At 43.7% G+C, this 24,431-nt stretch overlaps 1 protein-coding gene across 5 annotated transcripts in view; it reads left to right on the top strand.

Annotated features, from left to right (window-relative positions):
* The window catches only part of LOC130182768 (glutamate receptor 1-like), a 63,927-nt gene that overhangs the window by 21,226 nt on the left and 18,270 nt on the right, over positions 1-24,431 (top strand). For all 5 annotated transcript variants that reach the window (XR_008829749.1, XM_056397913.1, XM_056397909.1 and 2 more), the window contains exons 3-13: positions 4,765-5,004; positions 13,793-13,977; positions 17,076-17,129; positions 17,239-17,397; positions 18,005-18,172; positions 18,683-18,787; positions 19,518-19,628; positions 19,967-20,173; positions 20,285-20,500; positions 20,604-20,727; positions 20,811-20,946. Coding sequence is in view for 4 of the 5 variants with exons in the window: in XM_056397913.1 (XP_056253888.1) it covers positions 4,765-5,004; positions 13,793-13,977; positions 17,076-17,129; positions 17,239-17,397; positions 18,005-18,172; positions 18,683-18,787; positions 19,518-19,628; positions 19,967-20,173; positions 20,285-20,500; positions 20,604-20,727; positions 20,811-20,946 (1,705 nt within the window). In the remaining variant the exon portion in view is untranslated. The remainder of the gene's footprint in view (positions 1-4,764; positions 5,005-13,792; positions 13,978-17,075; positions 17,130-17,238; positions 17,398-18,004; positions 18,173-18,682; positions 18,788-19,517; positions 19,629-19,966; positions 20,174-20,284; positions 20,501-20,603; positions 20,728-20,810; positions 20,947-24,431) is intronic.

The following is a 24,431-nucleotide window of genomic DNA, read 5'->3' on the forward strand; positions in this document are numbered from 1 at the left end:
GTCTGTGAGCCAATCAGGAGAGAGGAGGCTCTGAGCCTCTCTTCTGATTGGCTGACTGTTTTCTGAGTGATCCAATAAAAATATAGCAGATTTCAGGTAAAAACACTCAGAGAAACCAAATCCTGCAAGGTTTGGATGGTGGGTCCAGGTGGGCGGGGCTTGGTGACTGCTTTGTTGTGACATCACAAAGTTCCAGAAGTCCTGACGGCTGGTTTTAAGGCTCAGTTTCTGAATACAGGCTGTGTGCATTTCTCTGTGGACTGAGGCTTTGATACTTTCACAGTATTAATATAGAAGCTAGAGCTGATCTATAATCACACTACACATGGACACAGACCTTTACGCTGTGTGGACACAGTGGAGCATTTAGCAGCTAAGGAGGAGCTGGTGGAGACCAAACAGAGCTAAAAGAGCGGGAACACTGGACTGAGATTCATCCGGTGACGCAAACACCATAACACATGAATCATCATGTTGATCTGTGTTTGCCAAGTCATTTTGCTGTATTTTTTCTTTCTTGTACTATCACTGCAAATGTCCCCACTGTGGGACTAATACAGGGATATCTTATCTCATCTGGTCACAGTAAAAAACAAAAAAATTCCATTGGCACTGGATGTAAATAATTAGGGATGAAATCGTCCAATATTAACCCATATGAACAGTAACTCAAGTTTATACATGTGTAGAAAAGATTTGTGTTTGTCTAAAAGAAAAACCTTGAATTTCTCCTGCAGATTTATTTCACAGCTTTTAAAAAGGTTGATTTACAGCCACAAACTTTAAAAGGTCACAGAGAGACATCAGCTCATGTGTTACTAATGTAAATTCAGATTCACTTCATTGCTTCGTCCTATAGGTTGTACATCTGGACCCTCGTCATGACGATGTTGTCGACCTTAACACAAATAACCACAGAGTTTCCCAGAGCTCTCAGCATCTGTCCACTCTCCGCCGCCTGTCCCTCTTTGATGAAGGAGCGTCCTGACGTCCCAGTGGGACGGCAGCGTTAATGCTAAGAGACAGATACCTCGTTAGCATGATAGCATCTGCCCCAGGACAAACATCTATTGTTAGCATGATAGCGTGGCCCCAGAGGGAATAGTTATTTCCAGTGCTAGCCCGCTCAGAGGGGACTGCGCTCGTTGTTAGCATGTTAGCGCCTGGCCACAGGGAGCTGGAGCTGCAGCAAGGACACACAGTGAGAACAGACGAGGACGTCCGTCAGCACAGACGGTGTGAGGCTCATTTAATACTGACTTATTGTTGCTGTTCATTTAACATCAGGATTAAACAGGTTTGAAAGGGATGAGATGGATGTTTCAGGATGAGGACACACTGAGTTTGAGTGGCTCAAATGTTTCGTCTTCAGTTTGATTTTAAACCTGAAAAAAAAAATCATTTTTATTCCTCAGAGCAGCAGCCATGTTGTTTTCGGGTTGTCGATACGTCCCTTCTTGTGGACCCGATACCTCAGTAACGCCTCGATGGAACTTCTTCAAATTTGAAACAAACATTCATTTGGACTCAAAGATGAACTGATTAGATTTTGGTGGTCAAAGGTCAAAGGTCAGTGTGACCTCACAAAACACTTTTTAGCCATAACTCAAGACTTCACAGCAATTATGACAAAATTTCACTGAAATGTTTAATATTTTCTACAACTCTGGATAAACAGGGATCTAACCTGAAAGTAGTCCGAGTGGCGGAGGGATACGAACACGAGGAGGTGATTTTCCTTTTTGTTTTCAGCAGAAACAAGCTGTGAATTGACACCATCCATTTTTAAGTTGATTATAGTGAGCAGTTGTTTCCACCTCCAGCAGCTACAGATCAACATGGTGATTCATGTGTTGTGGTCATTCCAGGGTTCCCGCTCTTTTAGCTCTGTGTTTGGTCTCCACCAGCTCCCCAGGGAATTATCTGCTTGTTTCATTAAGAAAACTTTATGGAGAGCTTCTGTTTCGAGGGTGCGTTTGTTTGATTGACAGGTGTCTTAGCCTATCACCCTCAGCCTCTTGCTCACACGTCCTCATTTCTCTTCAGCTCCGCTCGGGCGTCACCACTCTCTGTCCAAATGAGGATTTTCTGGGCGATGACACAGATACGGCGGACATGTTTTCACACAGTCTGGATGCAATTGTGCCCAGAAGACCATAAAATGAGACATTGATTCAGAGAATGACTCGTGGTGCCTCGGCAGCGAGTATTATTTTGTCTTAAGACTTAATCCCTGACTGTGAAGGAGCTCTGCGTGAAGAGTAATTTGATTACAGCCATTGTGTGCGCAGGGATTTACCCTGTGGAAGCCTTTTGTGTGAAACAGGAAACTGCACTTTATCAGCCACACAGCAGCTGATAAGTGAGCGGCAGAGACGACGTCTGTCTGCCGTGAAGATAAGAAGACTTTATCTTCTCTTAGCTTTTTACCAAACACAGATTCTGCTCTTCTGTATCTGCGCACAGATTTAAGAAGAAAAAGAAAAAGAAGAAAAAAAAACAGACAAAAGCAGATAAAATAATAAACGTGTGACAAATGACGTTCAGAAATCACAGGCAGGCCAGGGACGAGTGTGTGTGTCGGTTTGAATACGAACTTTAAATAACAAGATTGATATCTGGAGTAAATGAAGCTGAGGTACAGTGTGAGTGTAAGATATGAACTGGTTTGTTTGGTGACCTCGATTTCTGGGTAAAAAAAAAAAAAGGAAAAAGAAAAGGAACTGGAGCTTGAAAACAAGAGAGACAACAAGACAAGAGACATTAGTGGACAGAGAGAGACGTAAAGAAGGAGGACAGAAGGTGGATGTCAGGGAGGAGGACGGAGGGATGCATACTGACAGAAAGAGAGAGAGAGAGATAGAATAAGGTGTGTTAGAGCCAGAAACACAACCAGGAAGTAACAACAAAGGTCTCAGCTTTACTATTTTTCCATTGGAGGAATAGAAGAACCACGTTGACCACGAACCAGGGAATTCTGGGTAAATGATTTAGAAACCAGGCTGGGTTCGGTTGGATCATTTTACGACTTTGTTTGATTAGAAATCGATTCACTTTTCTTGTCCACACTTTACGTGTTCGCTGCCGTGATTTCCTGCATGAATCAGAATCAGAAAACTTTATTGATCCCAGCAGGAAATTAGGAAGAGTCACAGCAAAGAATATAAAATATGAAGTAGGTTATAAGATAAAGATAAAAATAAAGATGCATATACACAAATACACATATATACAAAAAATATATACATAAATATAAAAGATATGTCCTAACTATAATATATAAAAGAGAAAAACATGGAAGTATATGTTTTGAAATTTTTATACTTGCGTACATACATATGTAATAACACTTCCACAGGAAAGCGCTGCCAGCTTTTATTTCAGTAGCAACATTTAGGAATAAAAACAAGCTGCACACTTACAGAGCAAAGCAAATCAGCAATAAGAAAATACAAAGACGCTTGTAGGTTAGGTTTAAACAAATGTAATAAAATAAAAGCTAAAATAGAATAAAGAAAGATATAGAGCAGTGGAACATCTGAATAAACTGTCCCAAATTTATCTTAATAAAAGTCTGCAGCCCCGAGTTAAAACAAACAAAAAAAGCAGTTGGAGGGAAGCTGTAGTTTGTTCTGTGAGTTTGATCCAGCAGATTAAAAAGTGTTTGCTGCTTCTCTGTGGTCACTTTGACCAGAGCGGAAGAGGCTTCGTTTTATCTGCACTGTCGGTTTTACTGTTGAGGTAGATTTGTCTCGAACAGATCGACAATCGGAGAGTAAATGTTTGATTTGTAAATATAAAACACCTTCTACAAACACAAAAGTTACATTTCTAAACTCAAAAAATATCCTGCAAATGTAAAACGGACAAATTCCACAAATAAAAACATTTTGAGAAACAAATCACGTGATCGCCTCATGACAACGCCATTTTTCTGCTTTTCAAAATAAGAGCATGCAGTCTTCTTTTAGCTGTTTTTTTTTTTTCTTGTCGACCTGTTCACCCAAATAATATTGAGCCAAATCTACCTCCATATATTACAGTTCCTCCTCAGGGAACCATGAATATCTGTACACAGTGTGGTGAATAGTTAGTCGATATATTTCGGTGGACGACCAGACGAAAAAAGAAAACGTGTGTCAGCTGATTGTTATTTTTCAAACAGCATCAGAAAAGAGCTGTCAGTTAATTTTGGAGTCACGGCTGCTTCCAGTCCGGTGCTTTTAATTCTGTTGTTTGTGTTCGGATCAGTTATATTTGGATTTTCCACTCATTGTTTCAATACGGATTAAACTGGGAACAATATAAATATCTACAGATGCTCTGTGACGAGCAGTGGGTTTAATGCCTTCCCAAAACGTCACCAGGATGTACAGAACACGCTATGAACTGAAAACAGATCATCCTTTGGTTTGGTGCTTCTAGGTCTGTTGGACATAATCAGGTTTTTTTGGGTTCCTCGTGGGCTTTTTGCTCCATTTCACCTTTTTATATCGACGTGTTTGAGTTTTGGAGAAACGTGATAAATAAAAAAGAAAAGATAAATAATATAATGTAATATGTAGAATCAGACAATTAATATACAAAACAGCAGCAGATCAGTGATAATGAAGAGATGAATGGATGATGAAAATAACAGCAGTCTTGTGGTTACGAAGACTCATTTCCAACAGCACATGTGAGGTTACCATTCAGCCAATCAGGAGAGTTTGTGACACGACGACCTCTGTTTTAATGATCCTCTCTCTCTCTTTTCGTTCCCAGTCTGCTCCCAGTTCTCGAAGGGCGTGTACGCCATCATGGGCCTGTACGACCGGCGGACGGTCAACATGCTGATGTCTTTCTGCGGCTCGCTTCACGTCTGCTTCGTCACGCCGTCCTTCCCCGTCCAGACCAACAACCAGTTCGTCCTGCAGCTGCGGCCCCAGCTGCAGGAGCCCCTCATGGCCCTGCTCGAGCACTTCTACTGGACCAGGTTCGTCTACATGTACAGCTCCGACTCAGGTGAGCACAAGCAGACGCCATTCACACTCGTTTACACCACGAATCGCAGTTTAACCTCTGCAGAATATACAGTCTTCATCCTCTTCATCCTGTCAGCCGCTCACAGGTTCTCTCTCAGAGACACAAACTTTGAGTCAAACTTCACCTCGTCGACTCAGACAAACAAACAAACAAACAAAGAGAATTAACAAAAAGGGCAGTTAGCTCTGTCATTTCCCGCCTCCCTCAGTCGGGTCTCGTGTTTCCCTGCGGCCTTCGATCTGACGTTCTAGTCCATTTGACAGTCGGTGGCAGACTCTGTCTAATCTTATTGCCTTTTACATCTGCCCAGGAACCATCGGTGGAAGTCTGTGTGGTGTAATAGTGCGTAACCGTCTGCCTCGCCGTGGCAGTCTGTCTAATGTTATTGCTCCTCAACATCTGCCAGGGAGACATTAGCTGTTTTTGGGAGGCAGAGGGGATTTCCTGAGGCCCAGAGCCTCGAACACAGCTTTGGTTTATGTCCACTATCAACGTCTGGTGACGGGAGGGAAGGGATTAATAAACACACCACGTCTGAAGAAGCGACGTTTTCACAAGCAGCAGAAGCACTTTTCACAGCTGGAATCGATCTGAAGGAAACAGGTGAGGAGCTGGTGAATGTTTTAAAGGAGAGAATAAAAGAAGTAGAAGGTGTTACTGTTCTGAAGTCGACTTCTCAGACCTTTGTTCCACCTGCACAAAGGTCCATTTAATGTTGCTTAATAAATCAACATCGGTCGACCTGAACGGACGCAGCCTCTGTGAATCAGAGTGAGCTGCTCCACCATCGCCATCTTGGCAGTGCCTGACTCCGCCCCCTAACTCCCAGCTAATCCAAATATGGACAAAGAGGAGGGGCCTGTGTGAAGCTGAGACTCTGGTTCATCTCGGATTGTGGCGAGCATACGCTCGCTCACCTGTCACTCAAAGAGGCCACGCCCTGAATTCTCCATAACTCTCCTTAATAAAATGTTCTCTCCTCACTTCACTTCCCTCAGTAAACAGTGAGTGCCTATTTTCTGCTCGGTTGCAGGTAGACAACTCACTGCAACAGACTATAATACCTGTGTGTGTGTGTGTGTGTGTGTGTGTGTGTCTGTGTGTGTGTGTGTGTGTGTGTGTGTGGACACTCGAAACAAATGTGTACAGGATCAACAACCCGACCATTTATCACATAATGAACTTACAAGTCTGTTTTACCCTTGATTCAACACACACATACATACATATATATATATATATATATATATACACAGATAAAGAAGTTATTGACCCTGACTCATCCCATAATTACTGCTCCATCCCGTTGCCATGGATACAGCCTTGCAGTAAAGGCTGTACTCTGTGTACCGCTGTAAAAATACAGAAGCTACAGTCACACACCACCTCCTCTTTGGTTTTATATATGTGTGTGTGCGTGTGTGTGTGTGTGTGTGTGTGTGTGTGTGGTACTTTGGATATGATATGATTTATTTATCGATTGCAGACATAAAAAAAAAAATCTAAGGAATAACAAGTTAAAGTGAAACTCCAACATCACAATTCCAACAACACAAAACACACGACCTGAAACTAAAACTACGTCACCACGACACAGATGAAACAACTCCCACATCAGACGACGACCATCTGAATCAAACCTGTAAATAAAGATTTCTTCATAAATCTGTGACCCTGTTTCATAAAACTCCACATTAATGCTGTACATACAGTGTGATGCAGCTGTACTTCTAATTTCATTCGAGGGGACGTGTTTAATTAATAATGATTACTATTCTTTTCCATCTCATGCGGTTTCTTCTTGAATTCAGTTTTCAAACCGCTGCGCCGACCAGAACAGACACAATCACCATGTCACTATAAAAGACGACACGGGAACTTTCTCAGCACAAAGTGTTTGAGCACAACGAGGGTCCGTGTTTCACAGTGGCTGATGTATCATTTATATAAAGAGGAAATAAAAGAGGCCCTAAAATAGAGCCTTGCGGCACCTCGCATGTCGTGTACCTGGGGTCTCGTACAGCCCCACTTCACGTCACAGACTTGACTTCTTGTCGAGTAAGAAGGAAATCGTTTTACAGCCAGAACAATTTTGTTCCACCACTTTTTAGGGAAATCACCCAATAGTTTGAGGATTACCAAGGAGATGAGTGTGACATCGAATGAATTAGACAGTAATATAGTCCTAGGATGCTAAAACAGTTTTTTAAATGTCAGATCTTGTCTTTCCTATTATTGTCCTCCTCTCTCCTCTTCTTCCTCCTCCGATCCTTGAATTGTCCGGAGGACTGAGAAAGCTTTTACATGTTCCTCTCTGTCCTCAGCTGCAGTCGTTTACTTTCTTCTTTTTTTTTTGTTCTTGTTCTCCGTAAAAGTGCCATCGGGAGAGGAGTTGAACTGGACAGCGCGAAGCTCGGTGAAACTTTTCATTAATTAGAAAAAAGAAACATTGGACAGACAGACAGAGGGACAGACAGACAGAGGGACAGACAGCAGCTGCTGAGAAAATAAACCAGGGAGCATCAGCTCGCATGAACAGAGCCCATGTGTAATTGAACATGAAACTGATTCTGTGTGTGTGTGTGGTCGACATAACCGCTGCCGCATCGCTAGGCTAATGTCTCGCCAACACACCGTTTGACATGCGACATGCACACTTGTACAGACACACACACACACACACACACACACACACACATTTACGCACCAGCACACACGTTACAAGCGAGGGCGACGTTAGGAGAGAGAGAGACAGTTTGTCTTTTTTTTCTTCTTTTCTTTCAAGTTGAACAAACAAAGAGTCGTCAGTTTTTTTGTTTTTTTTTTTACTCAACATTTCAGACGTTTTTTGTGTTTGTTTTGTTTGATGTTTTTATGACTTTGACTTGCAACACTCGACTTCCCTCAAAGCGAAGTGTCTGAAGCCGAGAAAACATTAAATGCTTAAGAGTGAAAACAGTCGAACATATTGATGAGATGAGTCTGTTTGGTGCAGTGAACGCAGCTTATTGGCTTCTAGAAGAAAAATCAGTCGGTGCTAAAGAGTCTGTCAGCAGCTCTGTGACACTGCACTTAGTCATAGTACATAAATGCTAAAATGCTAACGTGTCATGGACAATGACAGTGCATACTCGCTGATGTTGGCTGAGCACACAAGTGTTGGATTTTGGGCCACAGTTTGGTGTAAATGTAGCTGGATAGAAACTTCACTAGTTAAAGTTATAAGGTTAAATTTCAATATATCTTTTGAGTGGAAAACTGAGAGGACTGTTTTCTAGTCGGCTTCAAAGGGCTGAAGTCGTTTCCAGAGACTGATTCCTGATGAACCCGTTATCATGAATTTACAAGGAAAGACTCCAGTGGGAAAAGTGTTTATTAGTTTTGGCAGGTGTTTCACCTGATGGTGGCGCTAGAGGAAACGTCGCATCACCAAAAGTTATTGCAGTTTACATCCTGACGGGAACATGAAGGTCCGAACAAAGTTTTAAAAGAAAATCCATCCGGCAGTTGTTGAGATATTTCAGTCTGGTCAAAGCGACCTGCCAACGGGCCGCCATTGCTGTTGCCATGGTTACAGACTTCCAGGTGTCAAACTGTGGTAAATCAAGCCTCTCTCCATGCGAAGGTTTCCTGTGAAAAATCATTGTAATTAAAACTGTAGGAAGGATTAATTACCCCGATGTGACCCTCGCTCGGGCCGTAGCTGGGGTTTTTATTCGCCTCTGATCTGTTTCTGCGTCTCCTTGAAATAAGTTTCTTCACGTTTTCTTTCACAATAACGTGTGTTCTAACATAAATGACATAAAGGCCCTGTGTTGGCCCTGAGTTGGCCCAGTATCAGACAAACAGTATTGTTTTAATGAGCGTCTGAGGACAGATGGAGGCTGATGCTGTAATTCCCTGTAAGAGCTCATCCTCTCCTCCTCCTCATCCTTTCTTTCCTTTCCTGTCTCCTCTCTCTTCTCATCTTTCCTTTCCTACATTTCCCTCCTTTTGTTTCCTCCTCATCTTTCCCTGTTCCCTTCTTTCCTTTCTTTTACACTTCTTTCTTCTTTCCATTGATTTCATCTCTAGACTCTTTTCTTCTGTCATCGCCTCTTCCATTTTCCTTTTCCTTTGCTCCCCTTCCTTCAATTTTTTTCCAGTCTTCATCTTGATCTTCTCTTTCTGTCCTATATTCTCCTCTTTTCTCCTCCCTCCTTCCTTGTGTCCTCATGTCATCTTTCCTTTTCTCTCCTTTCTTCTTTTCTTTTGTCTCCTCTCCTCCTCCTCTCTCAGAGCATTAATAGTAAATGACATGCATGCAGGATGTTTATGGAGATCAGATGCAGAACAGGGAGCAGATTAGTGTCTATATTTATAAAACTCTTCCCTCTCCACCCTCCTCTCTCCTCTACACCTCCTATTTTTATGTTTCATCTCTTAGTGTTTTTTTTGTTTGTGTCAGTCTCAGTGACTGACGCTCTCTCTGTCAGTGTGGGAGTCTCTCGCTCTGCTGTATCTCTAATTGAATGTTATACATTATCATTAACGCGCTCGACTTTGCTCGGCTGCAGCTGGAAACACCGTCACCGTATGGATGCTAATGATCACATCATCTCTATCACGCGGCTGTAATTATCAGCAGAGTGTCTAGAGTGATGAGCTAACTACAGGCCGTCATGTGAACGCATCACACCAGCGCGACACCTCCTGACCCATGAGCACTCGGTATTTATAACTACATTATTACATGAGCACTCAGAACTCATGGATCGGACCACGGCCATCTTCAAACTCGGGACTTTACATCGACTTCCATTCACTTCCTGACGACTTACCCTAACATTAAAGCTCCATGTTTTCTTCTTCTGTGTTTTATTTGAAGTGTTGATTCATAAGAAGATATTTTTGTGGTTTCAAGAACCCAAAACCATCTCAGTGTTTTTACATCTCCTCTCTCAGGCTTCTCTCTGGAGCTCTAGTAACAACAGGTCGGTGAGCCAATCAGAAGAGAGGAGGCTCTGAGCCTCTCTTCTGATTGGCTGACTGTTTTCTGAGTGATCCAATAAAAATACAGCAGATTTCAGGTAAAACACTCAGAGAAACCAAATCCTGCAAGGTTTGGATGGTGGGTCCAGGTGGGCGGGGCTTGGTGACTGCTTTGTTGTGACATCACAAAGTTCCAGAAGTCCTGACGGCTGGTTTTAAGGCTCAGTTTCTGAATACAGGCTGTGTGCATTTCTCTGTGGACTGAGGCTTTGATACTTTCACAGTATTATTATAGAAGTTAGAGCTGATCTATAATCACACTACACATGGACACAGACCTTTACACTGGATGCAGCTTAAACCACTAACCTAAAAATCATCTTTTTCCACAGATTCTGTCTCCAATCAGCTTCTCTTTAGTCTGAAAATTTTGCCCAAATGACAAAAATTCAAACTCACTGTAGCAGCTGGAAATGAAGTAGAATCCAGTCAATGTTCGCTCCACCTCCACGGCCCTGCTTCTCGTATCCAGAGATAATGTCTCTTCAACAAACACAAACGGATCTCAGATCAGTCTGTCTCTCTGGTGGATGTCAGAGTCACAGAACAGAAGAGTTTAAAATTCACTATATTTTGTCTTTTTGAGCACAACTTAAAACGCTAAACGAGCTCCAGTGTGTTTTCTCCTCTTGGAGCACACGTGTTGTTAAATGTGCGTGACGGAAGTCAGCAGTGGTCGTCGTGTTGATCAGTGATGTCAGCTGTCACAGGTCGACTGCCACAGTGACAACAGCAGGTCGAACAACGGCGATCACCAACTCAGTGAACAGAGTCTCGTGCACCTTTCTCTGTGGAGGACTGTGACTGCTCTGACGGAGAGAGGTAATAACCCTGGCTGAGGTGTGTGTGTGTGTGTGTGTGTGTGTGTGTGTGTGTGTGTGTGTGTGTGTGTGTGTGTGTGTGTGTGTGTGTGAGAGAAAGAGAGAGACAGTATCTTTTGAAGTCTCTTCTTCTTCATGCGCCTCTCTAGTCTTTGAAGTCGAGCTGAATTTTGCTGACTTGTCTCTTTTGAACATTGTGTGTGTGTGTGTGTGTGTGTGTGTGTGTGTGTGTGTGTGTGTGTGTAGACTGGAAAATGCTGATGTGATTACTCTGTGCGTTGACTCACAGGATTTTAAACAGAGCAAAACTAGAAGACATTTGAAGATCCATGTATTGAAGATTGTTTGGCCACTAGGGGGCAGAAGAGGAACTTGATGACAAACTGTAAAAACAAAAACCAGTATATCCAGAAATAAGATTCATATTGGACCAGTGCACGATTTACATCCAGTGCCAATGGTGACAGATGGACACACCTTTTACCTTTTTATTTTTCCCTGCACAGTAACCACAGTATAACCAGCAGATTTGAGGGCTCTCAGCCCAGTGTTCCCTCTCTGTCTTTTAGCTCCATGTTTGGTCTCCATGAGCTCCTGAAGGAAATATCTGGCTCTTTAGCTGCTAAATGCTCTACTCTGTTCACCAGCTGCTCTCTGATGGAGTTGAGAGTTCTCTGTTAACCCGTTAACTTTTGATACGTGGAGCTTTAAATTTCTTAACCTGATTTTCTCTCTCTCACCTTCGTCTGGAGTCGTAGAGGTCTGCACGCCCCTCTGGAGGTTACTTTAGTATTTCTTTTAGCCATAGGATCAGCGTGGCTCTATGGAAGGTAATTACAGTCAGTCCACTTGTTAGATGTTGTTTCGGTTCCCCTGACTTCTCTTCCAACACTGCCAACAGGTTGTTATTTGTGGTTTAGGTTGAACTAACCTACAGTTATTTGAAGGATTGTCATCATCCTTGCTACAGATGTCTTAGTGGGTAAACGGTGGGATCCTCCTCTGCTTCTCTGACTTGTGGGGTTCCTCAGAGATCAATTCTTGGACCCATTTTATTTTCATTGTATAGATGCTCCCCTCAGGTCACCTGATCCAACACTTTGGTTGCTGCTTTTGTCATCGCTATGCTGACGACGCACTGCTCTACTTATTTGTTAGGCCTCTCAAATTTAACGACTCTCCACAAGTAGTAAATCAAAATGTTTGTCCTGGTTTTGGACCCAGATCAGGTCTCTACTGACATCCTCGGTTCATCAGCCACCTGCAGTAATCCTTTTTGAAAAACCTGGGCATGATTTTCAGCTACAGAAAAGCTTTTACCTGGTCACGGTTGGTCCACAGCTCTGCAGCAAGAAGACCTCATCCAATCCCTACACTGAGGATTCAATTCATCTCTAAGGCCTTGAATAATCCTGCTGCAGAGTATATCAGTGAAGTGTTAATGCATTATACCCGTGTGAGGCCCCCAGGTCCTCTGAGGGAGGACTGCTAGTCGGCTGAAACCACGGGGGGGACTGTGTGTTTGCTGTCCTGGGTCTCAGGCTGTGGAACAGTCTCCCCATGAGAGTCCAGTCAGCAAACTCTCTTGGGTGTTTTGAGTAACAGCTGAAGACCTATTTTGTTTTTGTGCTTGACTTATTCTGAGGACTATTTTTGATCTGTAATGCCTCTGTTTTTTGTTTTTACTGTAGTATCTCTGCTGTTATAAAGTCTTTTGTTCTTGACCTTTTATTCTTTTGTAAAACTCTTTTACCGAGGTTTATATGAATACAATTTCACTTATTTATTTACTGATTTAATTAAAATAATTTTATTTATAAAGCAGCTTTCATGAAAAGATGCAGCCCAAATTTCTTTACCGACCATTAAAACTCAACCACTACATACTACTACTTTTCTTTTTCATGTGTCCCAGAGGATTTATCCTGCTGACCTGACTATAGCGCCACCATGAGGTTCACATGTTTTTTACTGCTGTGTCATTTGGTTCAAACATTCACATTCTCAAGAGGATGAAATGTAAAAACTTAATCCTGAATTTAAATCTGTCCAATATTTTGATTTATGACCAAACTACTGACATTCCTATTTTGTCGCCTTTGTGTTGTTTAGTGCTAATTTCCAAATGTTGGCAATATTATCATTGCTAGCTTGTTAGCATACAAATGTGACCATTTAGTGCAGCCTCACAGAGCTGCTAGTGTGGCCGGAGACTCCTCATCCTGGTTTTACCTGCATCAGGTTTTCCAGGTTGTTGGTGTATCGTGTTTCTGCTGACAGTCCGACTGTGTGAGGTCAGATTTCTCTGCTTAAATAATGGATTAGAGCCCAGGAGAGGAGGCTCTGTGAAACATAAGAGTCCAGTTTACTCTTCTCAGATGAATCTCAGTCTCTGAGAATTCATCATCATCATCATCGATATTTATTATATTTCTCTGTCATTTCTTAAACAAAAATAAAACCATCAGCAGTCTGAGTGTGAAGCGGCTTTTTGAAGTTTCACCAGGACAAGTCGAGCCTGAGGCAGACGGCAAACATCACAATAGTCTGATTCCTCCCCACAAAAAAAAAACAAAACAGCCTGACATTCAGTTTGAGGAGCCACAGCCTCCTCAGATCCACTCCTCAGCGTTTCACATGAAAAAATACCTGCAAGTGGAAATGTCAGCTGTGAGGACAGACGGTGTTTGTTAAGAAAATCTCACTCTGAAAACTGTAGGAACGTGAAATACAAAAATACGCCCCAACATCTCGAAGACGTCTGATTTATCTTGTTCAGAAATAGAAACGTAAACAAGCGTCAGTTAGCGCTGGAGCTTTAGCTTGGGTGTCCAGGTCTGAGCTCTGTCCTCACACCACTATCAACTAATCTCAGCGATGAATGTCCTGATGTATCCGGTTCTTCTCTCTCTCAGGTCTGTCGGTGCTGCAGAGGATCCTGGACACGGCGGCGGAGCAGGGCTGGCAGGTCACCTCCGTTAACCTGGACACGCTGACGGAGTCGGCCTTCATCAAGCTGCTGGCCGACCTGGACTACAAGAAGGACTATCAGATCATCATCGACTGCGAGCTGGACCGACTCAACTCCATCCTCAACCTGGTAAAACTGTCTGATAGATCAGTCTGACTATAAAGAAAAGATCAAAAACAAACAGGATTATCACAGTGGGCTCGTCGGCATCCTGTGATCCAATCCTTTTTATTTTATTTATATTATTCACTTAGAAATAAAAATTTCTTCCAATCATTATTTAGTTTGTTAACCTTCCCGAACCCTCCAACAGCTGCTCGGTGTAGTAAAGCACATATCTGAAAAATTTATCGTCACTTTCCAGAGATTTTATAATATTTAATCTCATTATCTAACACTTCAGACGCTGCACAAACAGCTGACAGACATGTAACAGATGTTAAACAGGTGTGACAGGAAGCCGACAAGTTACAGATAAAAAAAAAACCAATATAAACAAAATCAATGAATAAAGAAAAATAAGAAAGAAAGTAAAGTAAGAGACAAGATGAACAACAGCTCACAGTCCAGCACTGATCAGCTGACAGGGATCGTGTTTAAAAAAAGAAAAATATAAGATTTAATATGCAGGATGACGAGGTAACAGAAAATCTAATAACCTGGTGACAGACAGGGATTAATTAGATCTCATGAATTAAATGCAGCGATAATTTTAGAATATTGAGGCGATAACGAGCTTTAAACAACCTGAAGCTGTTCGGCCTGTGAACACGATGGACCATGCTGAAACAGAACTATCAGGACTCCACGCTGGAGATCAACCTCACCAGAATAAAGACGAGCCTTTCATCCTGTGGTTTTCTTTCATTTATTTTAGCCTTGGACCCGTTTGGCTCTGCTCAGCTCGGCTCTGTAACTGTTCTGATTTTCATGCTCTCAGCTCCGTCTGGGAAGCTGCTGTTGTCTGCCAGCTGTTAAGAGTCTGTAAGCGTCTGAACAAACAGCAGACACTTAATTCTCCATCACAACACAGGAGATAACTCGTCTTCTAAACTACAGAGCGGGAATTTGTTTTCACGTGACTTTTCCATTGGAGAAATTCTACAAGTACTCGGACGGTGAACTCAAACGGGAATAACGGGTATCGTTAGGTGTCGTCTGCGTAGCGCATAATCGGACCCAAGCGGTTGCTGTATATTGCAAAGAGAAAGGGCCCAAGTACTGATCCTTGGGACACCATCCACCTCAAGGTTGGACGTGTTGTTCGCTCTGAAGCTTCTCTGCTCCCCACAGCTGTAAAGAGTGGTTATCTGAGTGACTGTAGGCGGATGGTTTTTTGTTTTTGCTGATGCATTCTGATTAAAAACTGCAGAGTCTGTTGTGAGTGAAAATCCAGGAACATCAACTGAAGCTGACTTAGAGTGTTGTTGTTTCCGGTGCATTGTGGGTAATTTAAACACCAGATTTTAACAAGGAAGAAGGATGTCTCTGGTTCAGCTACACAGATTGTTGCACTGTTTTCTTAACTGTCCACCGGGACTCTGACAAGGTTTTAGAAGTGTAATTCCTAATCTGTTGAGCACTCGTGAGACTGGTAAACATCTTCTCCTCTTACTCTGAGAAAGAAAACAAATAAGTGCATTTCAAATGTTCAACAATCCCACGACAACATCTGTTACAGTAGCTGTCAATGTTTTGCTTGTGGTGTGTGAAATAAGAAAAGGTTCAGCTGAGTCTTTGTTTTCTGAATATTTCTGTTCAGATTTAGCTTGTTGGGTTTGTTTGGGAGGGAACTGTCTTACCAGGTCTCCCAGTAACATGGACCAACGCCCCCAAACAGACAGACTTTTAACTGTTTTGTGTGTTTGTTAGTTTTGTTTGGTTTCCTCTCTGCAGCAGTAGCAGCAGCACATGTGTCTGACTGTTTTGCTCTTCAGTTGCAGCTGTTTTCACATTTTTAATGAAACTTTGATTTAAGCTTTGTTGGTAATGAACTGGCAGGAGAGAGAAAGCAAAGACGATATTTCTGCAGTGAAAAGGACATTTTGGAATATTTTGGACTCAGTTTTCCGAAGCCAAAAACTGTTCAGTGTGAACTCTGGCCAGAGACCAGCCATCATTTGGGAAACTCCTCTTCCTGCTGAACTCCAGCTGGCGGACGGAGACTGAAGTATCAGGTGGTGCTTTGGATCTGTGAAATGAAGCTGTTGGCTTCGGCTGAGTTTGTTCTCTGCGGCTCGGCTGAAATCATCAGGTGGCGTTCAGCCTGGCTCTGGTCTGACTTCATCTGGTTCATTTGGTTTGGTTGAGTGTGAGCGAGGTATCAGGTGGAGCCGTGGATCTGCTGCGTGGTGATGATGAGCTGAGCTGACGGGTCGATTATTCAAGTGGTCCGGGTCGGGCACGATGAACACAATAAAGACTACACGTGAAACGGTTTAGAAATTCAGTGTCGTAATTATCACAGTTCTGTTAAAATGTGCAGAAAATTTTCAACAAGTAATAAAACACAACCTGAATCTTTCCACCAAGTGACTGTTTGTATTTAAACATTCAAATAACAACATGTCCAACACATCTGTCAGCAGCAGCCAACTCTGTAAACGAGGGAGTGGCATTGTTTTTTTCCTGCTGTGACGTCTTTCAGAGACACTGTAGACACACCTGTCACCTGTTGATGGCGCTAGATGAAAAGTCAGAGGATCACCAACGTGGAGGAGGGAAGGATGAAGGACGATCCTCCATCGACTGAAGCTCATTAAGAGCTGGACCTGAGAGGAAGACGGGAGGCAACACCTGCTTCCTCCTCCTCCTCCTCCTCCTTAGCTGCTTTTCCTCTCCACCTCCTCCTCTTCTTCCTTTTTATAACTTCTCTCCTACTTTCCTCCTTCATTTTCTCCTTTTCTCTCCATCTTCCTTCCTCCTCCTCCTCCTCCTCCTCTCTCCCTGGCCTGTATCAGTTGACTCTTGTAAATCTCTTTCTTTGCATCTCTTTCTGATGGTGAAGATGAGCAATTAATTCCTCAAAGAGGAACCGAGTCTTCCAATTAGCAGCTGTTTGAGAGGGCACACACACACACACACACACACACACACACACACACACACACACACACACACACACATACAGATGAGTGTGATGAATCTGTAATGGATGCTTTTTATCATCATTAGAAACATCAGAAATGTGATTAGCATATCGTTTATTCTGACGCTCTCTCGCTCAGATCGCTGCTCAGAGGAGAAACTTGAAGAACTACCACTACATCCTGGCCAACCTGGTGAGTCCGTCTGTTCACTGGGAGGAACCACAACCAAACACCTGTGTTCAGTCCATGAAACTGTGTGTGTGTGTGTGTGTGTGTGTGTGTGTGTGTGTGCGTGCGTCAGGGCTTCATGGACATGAACGTCACGGAGTTTCAGAAGCTGGGGCCGAACGTGACGGGCTTCCAGCTGGTGAACCGGTCCGATCCAGCTGTGATGAAGATCAACCAGGACTGGCTGGACTTCGACAGCAAAGACCTGAAGCTGGCCCGCAGGAGGCTCAAGGTACACACACACACAACACACACACACACACATAAATGATTAATTATTTGGAGCTGAAACTAAATGTTTTTGTCAGAGCGACTCCGTCCTGTTTTCTCTTCTGAGAAAAGATGAAATATTTATATTTCTGATGTTGAACTGTTTCTAACTGAAAGGTGTTTTGATGGATGAGAATATTACAAACATGTTTCAACATAAAACTTCATACTCAACATGATTGTCTTTGTAGTGAGCTACCTGACATTAGAGTTTACAGGTGTACCTAATAAATTGGCCACATGAGCACGTCTCATCCTGCACCTTCGCTTGTTGAACGAGTCACAAACAAACTCTCTCCAGGGAGACGTTCGCCGCTGACGTCTGGCTAGAAGCTGATTGACTGATAAAATCATGACTCATACCATAATATTCAGCATATGATTCAGAGCAGTTGGAAGCTGCTGTGGTCTGTAGTGTTGGATCTCACTGCGTCAGTAACGTGTGATAGGAGAGTGAGTGTTTGATCTGAATCCAGAGCAGCAGTGACGGACAGACGGACAGTAAACTCAGAAACACGGTTTGATTTCATGTGAATGTGACGGGCTCTAACTTTAATCCTGGGCCTCAGTACACGGGAGCTCTGACCTACGACGGCGTCACCGTCATGGCGACGGCCTTCCAGAACCTGCGGCGGCAGCGGATCGACATCTCCCGCCGCGGCAACGCAGGGGAGTGTCTGGCCAACCCCCCCGCTCCCTGGGGTCAGGGCATCGACATCCAGAGAGCCCTGCAACAGGTACACACACACACACACACACACACACATAGTGGCTGACACAGTGTTAGCGGCTGTGCTAATGCTAACTCTCTCGCTCTCTGTAGACAAGGTTTCAGGTATATTTAGCCACGCCCCCCGTCCCCACAAGTTGACAGGATTGGTTCCTGAGGTTTGTGACGTATGAAACCCTGAATCTGTGTTTATGAGACTGTCATTGGTTCACTGCAGGTCAAGGTGGAAACACTCAGTCGTCAGGTCTCGTTATTATATAAAAACATCATGAGGACGTTAACGAGGTGAAACTATAAGACAAACCTCGAGTTGTTAACGAGTCTTTACTGAAACGCTTTTACCATTTTTGACACCAGGAAGTTGTTGAGGACAAAAAGTTTGAGGAAAACCAAGGAGATAACGCAGACTCAAAACTGTGTGTTTGCGTGTGTGTGTGTGTGTGTGTGTGTGTGTGTGTGTGTGTGTGTGTGTGTGTGTGTGTGTGTGTGTGTGTGTGTGTGTGTGTGTGTGTTGCAGGTGCGTCTGGAGGGGCTGACGGGTCACGTTCAGTTCGATGAGCGAGGACATCGCACCAACTACACGCTGACTGTGATGGAGCTGAGCCACACCGGACCCAGGAAGGTGCTGCTGCTCTTTTCTGTTAAACGGCTTTAATTTGAGCAGAAGTTTGTGGAGTCGGACGCCGCAGCGACGCGGCAGGTTTTCACCGCCTCAGCTCGTTTCGATAATTAGCTCCCTCCTCTTTGATTAAAGGTGTGATAATCAGTGGGATCAGCTGCTGCAGCACTCGTTTGGTGTAAAAACCTGCAGACTCTCAGCTTTCTGTTAAACTCCGTCAGACGCGCTGATAAGGTCCACGGTGACGCTGGCTTTGTAGATTATGGGATGTCACTCTGAGGTCGAGGCTGAATCCAAACTGATCCACTTATCAAATCTGAATCCTTTTGAATCCCTCACACAATCTCATGAAGTTTATCTTTCATTATTTGCAAGAAACCGAGTGATGCGTCGTTTTTTAAAAGCTCCATCTTCTTCTTCCTGGTATATACTTTATAATCAAACACATGGACATCTACCTTCAGACCAAATGGGCCTTTAAATGAAATGCAGCGCTTGTTTCTAATCAGGAAATTAGACTCATGTCAAGTAAAAGCATTTTATAGACTTTATTTATTTGTCTTGTGGAAAGTGTTTTAACTTTTAATATGTGCACACCTGTATGAGCACCTGGGGTCTATGAACAGACACAGCCTGTAAAATCACTGGAGAGACACTATTAGACTCTGTTTTAAAGAGATGGCAGGTGACTGGGAGACGACAGTGTGATGTCACGGTGCTGTGTTGTGTTCAGATCGGCTACTGGAACGAGAGGAGGGGCTACGTGAACACAGCCGTGTACCGGCCGGTGGTGGAGGAGTTCTACGGTCTGCAGAACCGAACCTACGTCGTCACCACCATCCTGGTGAGACGCGCTGCTCTTCACCCGCCTGCCTCTTTATTTAGAGCTCGTTTCTGTTTCCTTAAAAGGGTTTGAATGACATCATCATACTCGGTAGTCACAGTTTTAGTTCTGGTTTAATGAATCCAAATCTGACGAGGTTCAGCTTTAAACATTTAAAAGTTACTAAAGTCTTCAACAACAAAAAGCCAGTGATTCAGTTTAGATTTAAAGTTTAAAAGATTTAAAGCTGAGAACCACTCGACAGTCGGGTTTGGTTTAGTTGATGAGTATCGATCTGGAGCGTGAAGTGAAACAACCTGAAGGTAGAAACGGTGACGTCCGTCTCGTCTCTCGTACAGGAAGCTCCCTACATGATGCTGAAGAAGAACCACGAGCAGTTCGTGGGGAACGACAAGTACGAGGGTTACTGCGCCGAGCTCGCCTCGGAGATCGCCAAACACGTCGGCTTCGCCTACCGCCTGGAGCTGGTGGGCGACGGCAAGTACGGCGCCAGAGACGCCGAGACCAAGATGTGGAACGGCATGGTGGGAGAACTGGTGTACGGGGTGAGTGTCGGACCTGAACCGGCTCAGAGTCAAACGTTTGTTGATTCACAGCTGCGAAATTCTTCCTTTAGTCTCTTTCTAACCAAAGATGTCAAATCGTTGCTGCTGCAGAAAGCCGACGTGGCGGTCGCCCCGCTCACCATCACTCTGGTGCGAGAGCAGGTGATCGACTTCACCAAACCGTTCATGTCTCTGGGGATCTCCATCATGATCAAGAAACCCACCAAGTCCAAACCCGGCGTCTTCTCCTTCCTCGACCCGCTGGCCTACGAGATCTGGATGTGCATCGTCTTCGCCTACATCGGCGTCAGCGTGGTGCTCTTCCTGGTGAGGGGGGGGCTGCTGCTGTGTGTGTGTGTGTGTGTGTGTGTGTGTGTGTGTGTGTGTGTGGTCACAGTGTCCTCGTGCCGACCGTGTCTCTGTGTCTCAGGTGAGTCGCTTCAGTCCGTACGAGTGGCAGGGAGAGGATGAAGACGATGAAGATGAAACTCTGGCCTCCTCCGCCTCTCGACGAGTTCTGCCCACTTCCTCCTCTGAGCTCACTCACTCTCCAGGTACCTCCTCCTCATCATCATCATCATCAGTTTCCAGTGTCATGGTGCCGCTCGGTCCGTCTGTAACATGTTTCCTCTCTCAGGTTACTCCCAGTCTCAGAACCAGAACCAGCAGAAGGAAAAGGAGGCTCCAGAACACACCAACGACTTCGGGATCTTTAATTCTCTGTGGTTCTCGCTCGGGGCCTTCATGCAGCAGGGCTGTGACATCTCCCCCAGGTGAGGTCGGACACCTGGTCCACACCTGACTCCCCACTCACTCGCTCTCGTCGCCTGTTTGGTTCATAGATTTTTGTTGTGATTGTTTTTCTTGTCGGATCAGAAACGTGTCTGATAAACTGTGAGAACCGCCGCTCCAGAACAAGAGATGGAGGATGAAGGATTTCCTGCTACAAACTGATACACAACCATACTGTCAGTGATATACAGCACTTATTAATGTAGACATACAGTATCGTCACACACACACACATCATGAAACACATCCTGTGTGACGTGCTGCCGGGTTTGTTATATGTAACTGCTGAGTTAAAGCCTGAGGCAGCTTCTATTCTGGATGTACTGTACTGTGTGTGTGTGTGTGTGTGTGTGTGTGTGTGTGTGTGTGTGTGTGTGTGTGCGTGCGTGCGTGCGTGCGTGCGTGCGTGCGTGCGTGCGTGCGTGCGTGCGTGCGTGCGTGCGTGCGTGCGTGCGTGCGTGTGTGTGTGTGTGCGTGCGCGCGCATTTATGAATTTTTCAGTAATTGTTTTCCTCATAACCTCATTAAAGCAATGTCCTATGTCTCCTTCTACATTATATATTTTGTGTGTGTGTGTGTGTGTGTGTGTGTGTGTGTCCAGCTGGATTTGTGGCGGACATCATTAGCAGTTTTGAAATATTTAGCTTCAACACAGAAAATATCTTATTTGTCAGAACAAGAGGCAGGTTTTTTTGGGATAATCAGGTTCTTTCTGCTTTGCACTGAAAAAAGGAGAGTTTAGTGTTTGTTTAATATCAATTTTCTTCTTCTGTGTTTTATCTGAAGTGTTGATCCATCAGAAGATATAAAAACCATCTCAGTGTAGTTTTACATCTCCTCTCTCAGGCTTCTCTCTGCAGCTCTAGTAACAACAGGTCGGTGAGCCAATCAGAAGAGAGGAGGCTCTGAGCCTCTCTTCTGATTGGCTGAATGTTTTCTGAGTGATCCAATAAAAATATAGCAGATTTCAGGTAAAAACACTCAGAGAAACCAAATCCTGCAAGGTTTGGATGGTGGGTCCAGGTGGGCGGGGCTTGGTGACTGCTTTGTTGTGACATCACAAAGTTCCAGAAATCCTGACGGCTGGTTTTAAGGCTCAGCTCTAGAGGTGTACCGGTTCTGAAACCTGAGACCAGATCCACGATACTGCAGGTCCACGGTCTGGTGTTGTGGTCCCAGTACACGGCTGAGCTCTCATCACATCAGGTTTTACTGTGGAAAAACAGCACTGTACTAACTGACCTACACATGTAGCATCACACAGGGTCACCTTTAGACGAACTGGACAGGACTGGAGGCCCGAACAGTGTGTGTGTGTGTGTGTGTGTGTGTGTGTGTGTGTGTGTGTGTGTGTGTGGCTTCAGTGTCTCTTTGATGTGATTTGTGTGATTGTGTCGATGTGTTTGATGCTCATGTGAGGTGTGGACGCCGCCCTGCAGGCAGAGCCGTCACACCTACTGTAGCACAGTAAGAGTAACACACATGTACACGCTCATACATCTCACACACACACACACACACACACACACACATGTACACGCTCATACATCACACACACACATGTACACGCTCATACATAACACACACACACACATGTACACGCTCATACATAACACACACACACACACACATGTACACGCTCATACATAACACACACACACACACACATGTACACGCTCATACATAACACCCTTTAATATTAGTAATAAACATCACGCTTGATAAAAAAGAGGAGTCCAAAGCGCAGAATTATTACCAACAGGTGTACCATGTGGTTACCTGTAGTGGGAGGCGTCCTCAGGTTTAGCTCTCTGAAAACCTTTCAAACATCAAATCCCACAAGCTAAACAATCAAAAACAAACTACAGAGACATTCAGGGAACCATGTGCAAGATAAACAGGCAAGCAGCTGTTAATGTGAGTCATTTCCAAGAAGCAGTTTCCAGTCACCGCGGGCAACAAGAAAACTACATAATGAATAAACAAAAACTGCTGCAATTATATCATAAAACACATGTTAATTAACAGTCCAGCTGACGTGTCACATATATCTCTTTACACATTTGCATAACTGTTAGATGTCAGTTCCCTTCATGAAGCCCAGTCCCCTATAAATAAACAACGAAGCAGCAAATAAATAAATAAGTCTTGTAGTTGTTGTTAATTATTGTAGTGTCGTTTATCTCTAGAAACAAAACAAAGATTATTCAGTCGTGTCCGTCAGCTGAATAAATTACTGTACAGCCTCTTTTTTTTCTGCAGCCTGGTTCTTTCTGTACATCAGACATCAACCTGTCACCGAGTTGTTGTTGATATTCTTTGTGCACAATAACTCTCCACTTCCATTAAAGCACTGTTTATGATCAACAAGGACATTTGTGACAGAATCACAAAGCCTCCGCTCATTAGCACAGCATCTGTGTGTTTATGTGTGTTTTATCTGGATCATGGAAATGTCCTTGTGTATCTCATGAATGTTTTCAGAGATTAACCTTTGTTGACTTCCTGCGTCTGAACATAAATATTTGTTTCCTCTTTTCACCTGAGCTTCTTTCATGTTTGTTTACTGGGAGTTGATTCACACCACAGAGTCACAGACTCTGATCTCTGGTGCTGCAGTCGTTTCTGGCTTTATATGTGTGTCGATGTGCGATTGTGTATACGCAGCTGTGACAGCTAGTCAAACTGTGTGGTACATAAAAGACTCTCTTCTGTCCTTAAATGTCTCTTTTAAAATTCAAGTAGGAATCAGCGCTACGAAGAACAGAGTGCTAGTATTATGAACGGTTACGTGACTACGATCATGTAATATATGAACTGATTGATTAGACTCCTGAAGAAAAAATAACACCTGTTGTAAAAATAATCCAGGTACAATACTACACAGCAGAGCCTCCAGCTGAAAACTCAAAAACATGGTTTGAATTAGTCCAACATTCTCACAAATCCTCAAAACTTTCTGTCCGGATTCGTTACAAAGGACTCATGAAACAATCCTCTTTTTTTTTTATTAAAAACCAAAAGGATTCATCATCTGGGGAGAAGGAATCTTCTTATATATCCATAGTTTATTGATCAGGTGTTGAAATGGACGTAAAAGCCCAGATGTTGTGGTTAGCGTTTGAACTATTTGTTGACCCAACCTAAAATCTGCAGGGTTCATCCTCTGAGACACAAGGATGTGATCAGGAATTTCTATGGCAATCTGTCAATTGAGAGTTTGATATTTCTTATAGTGGACAGTTTCAACTTGATGGTGGTGCTTGAAGCAAGATCAGGAAGGGGTTACAAAAGATATTATGATGATTCATCCTGAAGGGACCAAGAATATTGATGGAACTTCTAATGGAAACGGCCTGTGATGAACCAAAGTATTCGTCGAGGGGAAATTTGACAACACAGAAGAACATGGCATCAACAGAGTGTTGGATCTACAGAGAGGCAGGAAGACCAATCAACCAGGGCT

This window comes from Seriola aureovittata, chromosome 15, assembly GCF_021018895.1.
Source record: "Seriola aureovittata isolate HTS-2021-v1 ecotype China chromosome 15, ASM2101889v1, whole genome shotgun sequence".
NCBI classification, from domain to species: domain Eukaryota; kingdom Metazoa; phylum Chordata; class Actinopteri; order Carangiformes; family Carangidae; genus Seriola; species Seriola aureovittata.